This window comes from Camelina sativa, unplaced genomic scaffold (genome assembly GCF_000633955.1).
Source record: "Camelina sativa cultivar DH55 unplaced genomic scaffold, Cs unpScaffold00382, whole genome shotgun sequence".
Classification (NCBI taxonomy): domain Eukaryota; kingdom Viridiplantae; phylum Streptophyta; class Magnoliopsida; order Brassicales; family Brassicaceae; genus Camelina; species Camelina sativa.
The window spans coordinates 172824-182616 of record NW_010921697.1 but is presented as its reverse complement, the minus strand read 5'-3'; the positions used below and the strand labels follow the sequence as shown (position 1 = coordinate 182616).

General features: G+C 37.4%; 2 protein-coding genes across 2 annotated transcripts; both read right to left on the bottom strand.

Annotated features, from left to right (window-relative positions):
- Window positions 1-3084: 3084 nt before the first annotated feature.
- On the bottom strand, window positions 3085-3755 carry LOC104772991 (transcription factor TCP16-like). Its single transcript, XM_010497544.2, has one exon. It carries the CDS (start codon window positions 3736-3738, stop codon window positions 3178-3180), a length of 561 nt encoding a protein of 186 aa, XP_010495846.1. The 5' UTR covers window positions 3739-3755; the 3' UTR covers window positions 3085-3177.
- A 1414-nt stretch (window positions 3756-5169) lies between these two features.
- On the bottom strand, window positions 5170-8275 carry LOC104772990 (phosphatidylinositol N-acetylglucosaminyltransferase gpi3 subunit-like). Its single transcript, XM_010497543.2, has 9 exons — window positions 8166-8275; window positions 7896-8048; window positions 6606-7178; window positions 6354-6508; window positions 6166-6256; window positions 5963-6079; window positions 5767-5870; window positions 5589-5679; window positions 5170-5507 (listed from the first exon to the last, which is right to left on the bottom strand). The coding sequence occupies exons 2-9, from the start codon at window positions 8013-8015 to the stop codon at window positions 5403-5405; spliced, it is 1356 nt and encodes a 451-aa protein (XP_010495845.1). The 5' UTR covers window positions 8016-8048; window positions 8166-8275; the 3' UTR covers window positions 5170-5402.
- Window positions 8276-9793: the final 1518 nt, after the last annotated feature.

Sequence of the window (9793 nt, the reverse complement as noted above, 5' to 3'; positions counted from 1 at the left end):
TTATTTCGTCAAGGGAATAATGAGGCACACCTAAGAACCGAGAAGAAAATGTCATATGAAGATTGATTCTTTGTCAAATGGGAAAAATAGTATTGAAGGAAAGGCTATCGGCAATATCCCTAAGTTGGTCGAGGAACCCATAGGTAAGATCTTAGGACTAGTGTTAACTAGGAAGCCTTAGCTGGTCTAGGGAATTAGGAAGGGTCAAGGAAAATTGGACTAAGGCAGGTTGGTACGGGTTAAGGCAATGGTTCACCATGGTAGTACTAGCGGACTTAGGCTGCGTTAGGCGATCCGGACAGTGGCGGTACATGCTAACACGGGTCACTATCAGTGATCTGGACGATGGTAGTACCAGCTAACGCGGATTGTTATTAGTAGCCCGGACAATGGTGGCACTGGGCAGCGCAGGATGGCTATCGGTAAGGTGGATAGTGGTATCACCAGTCGATGCGGGTTTCCCTCGATAATATGCATGAATGAAAGAATGGTCTGGTACGTATCATTCTCTTAGGCTGGTACGCGAGCAGGTACCCTTATGTATCACCCACCAGTTTGGTACCTGGTGGTCGGACACGGCTGTACCGGTACGCTAATGGACTGACGGTCGTGATGCAAGGAAGCTAGCTAAGGAATGGACAGCCAGGATCGTCCCAAGGTGATGCTTATCCGATCAGCCTTCATCCTTATCCATATGGCCATGAAGCTTATCCGCTGAAGTCGTCCCTATCAATTTCCCATGTGTTGCCACCGGAGCCGCGAAGGGTGTCTGCCATGTATCGCGCCAAGGGCCGCCCAGTACCACCTCCTGCTTGGTTAAATCGACTTTGGGAGGCTATATAAACCCCCCCCCCCCTTCCCGGTTCATTTTCTCCTCATACCCGAAATCCCACTAGAAAAACTTTAGAGTTTAGGAGGAGCGCGCGGAGAGCTGCGAAGCGCTGGAAAAAGCTAGGTGAGTTCCCGATTGCGTGGAGTAGCGCATGAACAGGCTAGTTTAATTTTTGTTTATTTTATTATTTAATTGAGGTTAGTCTTAATTACTTGATTAGTTTAGGATTAAGCTAGTTAAGTAGGACTAAGTTAGTTAAGTAGGATTAAGCTTATTAATTAAGATTAAGTTAGTTAATCATGATTAAGTTAGATAAGTATGATTAGGTTAAGTTACAGTAAAACCTCTATAAATTAATAAAGTCGGGACCATGAAATTTTATTAATTTATAGAGGTTTTAATTTATCGATAAATTAATAATTATTAATTTATAGAGAGACTTTCCTAATATGGTAAAAAATATTAAAAATAATATTTAATCTTTATAACTAATATTTTTATAAAATCAATTACAATGAAAATAACAATTATCATGTTTTGAAGATAGCACTCAAAGATTTTTATATAGTAAAAATATTAAAAATAAACTCTAATAAAAATTAATGTGTAGATATATACATATATTTAGATAATTTTATATAATTCTTAATTTCTATTATTGATGGGAACATATATTTACAAAAGAGTTTCAAAAAAATTATTATTTTATTATATTATCGAATAGTGTCCAAAATTACACTAGTCCCAACTTGGAACCGAAGAAATTTATTAATTTATAAAGATTATTAATTTACCGATTATTTATTTATAGAGGTTCTACTGTAATTAGGATTAGTTTTAGTTAATTAGGATTAAGTTAGTTGTTTAGGATTAAGTTAGTAATTAGCGCTTAAGCTGTACTGCTTAGTGTTTAGCATTAGGATTAGAACGGTTTAGTAGTCATTAGCGCTTAAGTGTGGAACTACTTGGTTATTGTTGTGTGATTAGTACGCGATTTCTTGTGTGACTTGATATTCTTGTTTGTGATATTGTTTGTTGTATGATACTTGTGTGCATCATGTTAGGTACCACTTGCATTGTTCCATTAGTACATGATCATATTGCATTGTTGATATAGCATCGCGATGGTATAGTCGTGATGCTGGACGTTTTGTCGCATTGCCGTTATGCTGTCTGATTGTTATATTATTTGCTTGCATGTTAGTTACTATCATGTAGGTAGCTAGCATTAGGCGAATCATGAGGATCTCATCCGTCTAATGTGCGTTGCGTGTAACTCTGTAACGTTATGGCTTACGAAGGTTCGGAGCGGTTCATGCCCGGCCGGATGCTACATGACGATGTAGTATGAAGGAATGTGGATCTCTTTTAGACTTTGTGTCTAGGGGTGTCAGGCATTGCCTTGGGAGATCATTTATTCGATAGGGGCCCAGCTTAGGGTAGAAGCATGCATATTCATTATCTCCGTTGCATATTTAAATTCGAGTCTTCATGCCTTGCATTTCGTTGCTTGTTGCATTATATCAATGCTTGTTGGTTGAATTCGTATTGCTTGCTGCTTGGGGATGGGTAGATGGGTAGGATTTCCTTAGGTAGATTGTAAGATTTCCTTAGATATCGACCTTACTAAGTAATGCTAGATTACTTATGATTCTACTTCAATTTTCCAGGAATCCTTAGCTGAAAGATCTCTGTAGTAGAAGCAATGTGACCTAGGTGAATCAATGTAGGTTTTACAGCTTTTGTAAATTCTTACTATGTATATTATGTACGGTTTTCAAAAGGATCCGAAAGCTATATAAACGTTTTGGTAACGATTTTCGCGTATACTATACATATGTAAAGACTCGAATTTTTCAGAAGCTAAATTGTTATTCCAACTGATATTAAGTCTAGTCCGGACTTAACACAATTCTCGCTCACGGTACGGGTTGCAAAGCCTTAGGCCGTGTTCGAGAGGTCGGATGCTCGTGGTTAGATGACCAGGGTGATGCTCGTGGTTAGATGACCAGGGTGATTAGATTTATTCCAAAAGCTTTGGTTGGCCGACTACGAGAGTCCTACGTAGCGCTTCCGATTTGTTATTATATCTAGGACGGGTCGGGGGTGTTACATATGGGGTTTTAGATTTCTTGGGATGTGTTAGCGATGAATTTTTAAAACTTTATCTTATAGCTATTTCAAGTTTCAACTATGGTTTTGACCTATAGTTTCAGGTTCTTAAAACTTTTATCTTATAACAATTATTCATCTTAAACTTGAGAAACATGAAGAAAACCAAATGCAAATAGCAACCAAAAGTAAAACCAAATCAAGTTGAACATAGAAACAATCTCTAATGCCAATTAGTATTCTCGAGGGATGGCATAGGTTTGAGCAGCCATCCCCATCTCCTCCTCATCAAACTCATCATCCAGTGGTTGTGGTTGCGGCTGCTGGTGAGGCATTGAGTTCTCCGGAAAACTAGTTGAATGACCATAATCAGTACTCATCGTAGCGGCTGGAGATACTAGTCCATGATGACCAGTAATATTCTCTCGTTGATGGGCTTGGCTTACAACAGCACTTGTGTCCGCATAATGGACAGAGTTATCGATAGTACAATTGTTACCAAAACTTAATTGATTCATATTACTTGAATTATGAATATTGATACATGGGTGGATGCAATCACTCGAGGTGGTGTTGACACCATGGCCCGTGGCGGCCAAGATGTCTGGCTCGGCAATACGGAGGAGCCAACCTACAGTTTCGCCGTCAGTCTTGAAGCCTAGCTCTTGTGTCAGCTGAAAAACTTGAGAAGCACAGCCCACCGGAAGCCGGATGCGACGGTTACGATCCCTGGATGAAGTTGGAGTCTTCCTCGCCTTTCCTCCAATGTTATTTTTGTTGTTTCTCAAAACCATTTTTTGGCTCAGATTTTTTTCTTTTTTAAGTGTAAGTTTGTGGTAAACTACATTTCTTGTACATTGTTTTATATTGATGATTTACATAAGACAAATACAAAATAATGGTGTAACTGACTCATAAATGTAAAATAATATATATTAAACTGTATATGGTATTAAATAAAAAAATAGTTTTATAGCTTTAAACTTATATAGGAAAATTTAAATATAGGTCCACTTACTAATGTCAATTTTGAGGAAATTATTATCTAAAATTGTTACAGACCAAAGACAGCTAACATAATACATGTATGTATCACACAATATTCATGCATCTTATCTCTTTTTTTTTTTTACATATTAAATCTTAATTGTTTTATGACTTTTTATAGAAATGGATGATAACTCCAAATTTACTTCTCTATATAGTCTGTATCACCATTTACAGTTATTTGTTGTTATATAAGAAATATAAATTAATCAAATATAAAAAATAATGAACAAAGAGCAGAAAAGAAGAACAAATAACGTTTGATATTGGGATTGGGTTATTTCTTATATTATGCGTCATAAAGGTAGGTTTAGCCGTGTCTCTTATATGTGTATTGCTTTGGTGAATGAACAAGAAAGCATATCTTATGTTCTTACTGCGGATCAACTAGGAGATTTGTTAACCAAGGTGACTCGTGATCACACTTTGATCGCTTAGTTTCCAAGTTGAGCCTCATTAATCTTCATTCTCTAACTAGAAGGGGAGTATTTGGCCATATCTGGAGTCGTATGTGTTATGTCGTTATAGACATAGGTTTTTCCGTCTTTCTTATATGTATAGATATGATTGTATTGCCTTGGTGAATGAAAGCATACCCCATATTTCTACATCTGATTTGAGAATATGCATTATATATATGCATCATATATATGCATAGTATATATAGCATATAACAAAATATTATGATTTATAAATAATGAAATTATGATGGTTATTTTATCATTTCCCAAATCTATTTTTTATTTTGTGTGAAAGTGAGAGAATATGTTTCTTTTACTTGGTTTGTATAGGAGATTTGCCTTAAACGGATACATTAGAAATACAAGCTGTTCCATGGGTGTTAATTATGTTCATAGGGTAACAACTATTATGGTGTTACACATATGACATAGCCCATGAATTGCCTTATTAATCTATTATTATGGTGAGAGCTCATTTATTTAACCCATCAATCCACCCAAATCAATATACTCAACCCACTAGGATTGATGTAGGTTGGATCGACCCATGCATGTTGACTAATTTTGACAACCTTAAATTCCATTTGATTTGCGTTAGCATGCTATTCTCGAAACGATTGGCTCATGATTGTCACTGATGTACAAACCAATTCTGAACTTAATACTGTACACGACAATTTCCTCTAAAGATACATAATAATGTTAGAATACTCAAAGTAATCCAAAATCAAATTTCTTTCCTGAAGAGTATATGGACTCACTGCTACATCATCGTCTTTACCTTTTCCATAGTTGTTTTTGGTTTGGCAAAAGACAGAACTTGTAAAGAAAATATGAACACTGTATAAATTAGTTTATGGAGTTACTGATGTCCTAAGAAACAATGAATCTAGGGCTCACTTCTAATTTCACGCAACAAAATGCCACATTCGACGGAGATGAAACTCGACTCACTCATTTCTCACTTTATCTTCTTCCTTGAGACCATCAGATACTTCGATGCCTCGGTGATGGCAAAGACGGATATCGGGAGCCTCCTCAATATCTTCATCAGGCTGAGGCAAATTCCATTAAATTTGGAGACATTACATTTTGTAAACACAAGGACTAAAGAATATAAATAAACGAGAGATCACCTGCAGTAACTGAAGTAACCGCCAAAGCAAGTAATCGAGGATCATAACCATACAAAATAGCTTCCCTGCCCAAGCTCCACATGAGAGGAACCTAGAAAAGATCAGATATACATCAATAACTAAGAAAAAGGAGGGGGTGGGGTTTACATTAATCTATATGAGTAACAATATAATGTACCGAGATAGACGTTCCAGAAGATTCCTATTTGAACACTTCAACGCACGGTCATACACAATCTCAGTTCTTTTAGCAACATCTTGCCAACTGTAGAGCTTCTTCATCTAGTAGCAAGAAGCAAAAACAAAAATTAGGCTTTGAAGAGACTCTAAACTTTTATAAATAGACTGAGTCTTTGAGCTGAAGTAGAACTCACTCGATTGTGCATCTCCTCGGGGTTAATACTTGGGAGTATTGATATTGCCTTCTCAATTGCTCGTACCATATCATCCGGATCTGGTTCAGCAAGTACAACCATGTCATCTGGTAGGACCTGCAAATTGGGAAGAAAACTTGATTTTTTCAACAATGAGGATGAATCCAAAAGGCAACGAAGGTATTCTAGGAAATGCTACACGCCTCTGGGACACCTCCAACACGAGTGCTGACAGTTAATAATCCGCAACTAGCTGCCTCCAATATAGCTATGCAGAAGGCTTCTGTTAAAGAACTGTCAGAGGATCAAGATTGTAGTAGCAGTAACTGATAAAAACTAATTCCAAAGTTTTGTGAATTTTATACATTAAAAAGTGTATGAATCAGCACACCTGTTCAAGAAAATATGACCGGTTACCAAAACAGAGCGTACACGAGAATGTGGCACTGCACCAAGCATTTCAACTCTATCTTGGAGAGAATGCTTCTCTCTCATTTCCTCTAATCGCACATGTTTTGGTCCATCTCCTCCAACTACAAAACGAACCTTTCAAAAACCAAATAAAAAAATAAGTAAATGCCGATACCAAAGAGAAATGGCAGAATGGTTGATTACTAATATGGTGCTGGGAGTTTAAACTCACATTGGGGTATAAACGGCATACTTCTGGAATAACTTCAACAAGCAAATCCGCACCTTTACGATAAACCAATCTACTTATGACAACTATAGTGATGATATCAGTACTGGGTCGAACAGAAGCAGGCTTGAACATAGCAGTATCAACAGCATTTGGTATCATAAAAACCTTTGCTGGGGACAATCCAGACCTTAGAACCGTATTCTCCTTGCTCGTGTGTGAAACACAAATCGCTTGGTCTATATCTGCTAAACTGAACTGTAAAACCTTGTTCATGTGGATACTCCCAACATCAGAAAACCCATACAAGGAATGATCTGTGAACACAACTCTATAGCCCATCGTCCTGGCATGCATTAAAGCTTCATGACAAAGCGTAGAGAAAGCTTGATGTCCATGAACTACCGTGATTTTCTCGCGTCTAAGTATGGTCCTTACAATGGGAAGTGTTCCGTAAACTGTTGGAAATGTGGTCTGCATAACAAAAGGTCTCCAAGGTACATAATATACTTTGAGTCCACCAGTCATATATCGAACTCCAGTACGGTTCCCATAAGCATGTGTCATAACCACCACCTGCAACAAAGGCACCAATACCTCAAACCAATTCCCCAAAGAAGAGAATAACGAAACTTTGGGCCCAAGCTCTCTCCTATCACACTAGGCTACATTACTTGATTATAGTTACTAATGATAAAGCCTGAAACTGAAACTAGACTTATACTCCCATCCTATGGAACTAGCGCTTCGAGAATTTGATTCTGCCATAACTAAAAACGCAAAAAGACATGAAATTTTTGATCTCACACTGACCTTGTGGCAGACGCTATAGAAGAAACTAAAAGCACCAAACAAGAGAAGGTTGCAAATTTGGGCCCAAGCTCCTATCACACTAGACTACATTACTTGATTACAGTTACTAATGATAAAACCTGAATCTAGAATTTTACTCCGATCCTATAGAACTAGCATAGAAGGGCTTTGAGAATTTGATTTTGCCATAACTAAAGGAAAAAAAGACATGAACTTTTTGATCTCACACTGACCTTGTGGCAGACGCTATAGAAGAAACTAAAAGCACCAAACAAGAGAAGAACGCAAATTTGGCCCCAAGCTCCTATCACAGTAGGCTACATTACTTGATTACAGCTAGTGATGATATTATGATAAAGCCTGAAACATGAATTTTAATCACATCCTATTGAACTAGCATACAGGTTTATGAGAATTCGATATCGCTATAGCTAAAAATCGCAAAAGGTATGAACTTTTAATTATTTAGAAGACACTGACCTTGTGACCGAGCTTTAACAAGCATTGAGAGAGATAATAGATATGATTCTCGACACCACCAAAGTTTGGGAAGAAGAAATCAGAGACCATTAAAACCCTAAGCTTTGGTGGTTCCGCCATAGATTAAAAAAAACTCAAACCACCGGATTAGTTCTAACAACAAAGCAACCAAATTAGAAAATTAGATACTCTAATCGGAGAACGTTACACATTTTTACGTCTCAAAAATGGAGGAGTGAAAATGAAAAAGAAGAGAGAGAGACGACTCACGGGAAAGAATCGCGGCGGAGCAAAGTGGCTGACGAACACAAAGCGATCGAAATTGATCGGACCACCAGTGATGTAATCTTAGGTTTAATCTCGGTTCGCTTATAATCAATTTGGAGAGGGAGGGTGGGCTTCGTGTTTTGGAAAAGCCTAAGAGAAGAAGCTGAGGCCCATGAAGATATAAAAGTCTAAGTGGATAATATTAATCTGGAATTACATTTTTAAATTTAATGTAAAAGTTGACAAAAACTACATCAAAATAGCATTAGAAAGATGCATAAAATACTAGTTTCTGATTAAGAATATAATTGTAATTAAAAGTAGCATATTTAAATTAATTATTATTATTTTGTAAAAACTCACTTTCTCTCTCTCTCTAAATAATTATGGACAAAGACTCAAAACTAATGTAACAACCCGTCCCGTGGACCCCACTAGCTCCCCGCTAGCTATCCCAACGGACCATCCGTGACCCTGCTAGTCCCCCGCTAGCCATCCCAACGGACTCCAAACTGCTTCTGCAGGGCATCGATCCTAACTCAATTGGTGGCAACTTGTACTGTGGGAAGGTTGTTAAAGGGTGAGGACCAGGGTTCGAGGAATGCCTGGCTAACAATAACCTACTCGTGGATTGGGATATCCACAGTGATGGATTAGGATCGATGCCTTGCAAGACCAGCTTGGAGTCCGTTGAGATGGCTAGCGGGGGGCTAACAGAGTCCACGGACGGTCCGTTGGGGCAGCTAGCGGAGGGCTAGTGGGGTCCACGGGATGGGTGGTAACTTGTCCTGTGGGCAGGTTGTTAAAGGGTGGGGACCAGGGTTCGAGGAACGTCTAGTGCACCAATAACCTACTGGTGGATTTGGATGAATAGTTTCTATCCACGGTGAAGGTTAGGATCGATGCCCTGCAGGACTAGCTTAGGGTCCGTTGGAACGGCTAGCGGGGGCTAGCAGGGTCCACGAACGGTCCGTTGAGGCAGCTAGCGGGAGGTTAGTAGGGTCCACGGGACGGGTTGTCACAATTAATATTTAAAAATTATATACCAATCAAGATTAAAAAACCTAAGATTTGATATCTCACTATATTTGGAAGTTTTTTTTAAGGATTTAGAATTATAATTATATTTTATCATCTTTTTTTAGTTGTAGTTTCAAATTACTTTGAAATATTATATAATACATATAATAAATGAATATGTAATATGTAAATCTAATTTCACTTATGTTGTGATTCAACTTATTTAAAAGAAATGCATAGTAAATGGGAAAAATAGAAGTATGTTTAACGTCCTACATTGGTTATATAGTATACCATGAGGCAGCATGTGGACTTATATTAAATTCGATATTTGTATCTACTAAATAAGAAACATAAAGCTATATTAACATATTTGAAGTACATTTTGGTTTATGCCTTTTAAGTTTTACTTATTTGATTTTTTTTTCAACACTTAACCCCTAAAACAATTCTATAAATAACATTGTAGAGAAACTCAAATACTAAATTTTCTTAAATTGACCAACATTTGTTACATTTATTGCCATAAAATCTTAACAACATCTATACATTCCGATTTTTCCAAAAACAATTCTACCCATTAAAGTTTTAACCCATTAAATATCTAAAAC

Bases quoted from the DNA above. Each gene is read 5' to 3' on its own strand.
- LOC104772991 (XM_010497544.2), bottom strand. From the start codon at position 3,738: ATGGTTTTGAGAAACAACAAAAATAACATTGGAGGAAAGGCGAGGAAG.
- LOC104772990 (XM_010497543.2), bottom strand. From the start codon at position 8,015: ATGGCGGAACCACCAAAGCTTAGGGTTTTAATGGTCTCTGATTTCTTC. The intron at 7,179-7,895 runs GTCAGTGTCTTC...CCTTTGTTGCAG, and splicing joins TGTTAAAGCTCGGTCACAAG to GTGGTGGTTATGACACATGC. The intron at 6,509-6,605 runs GTGAGTTTAAAC...GGTTTTTGAAAG, and splicing joins TATGCCGTTTATACCCCAAT to GTTCGTTTTGTAGTTGGAGG.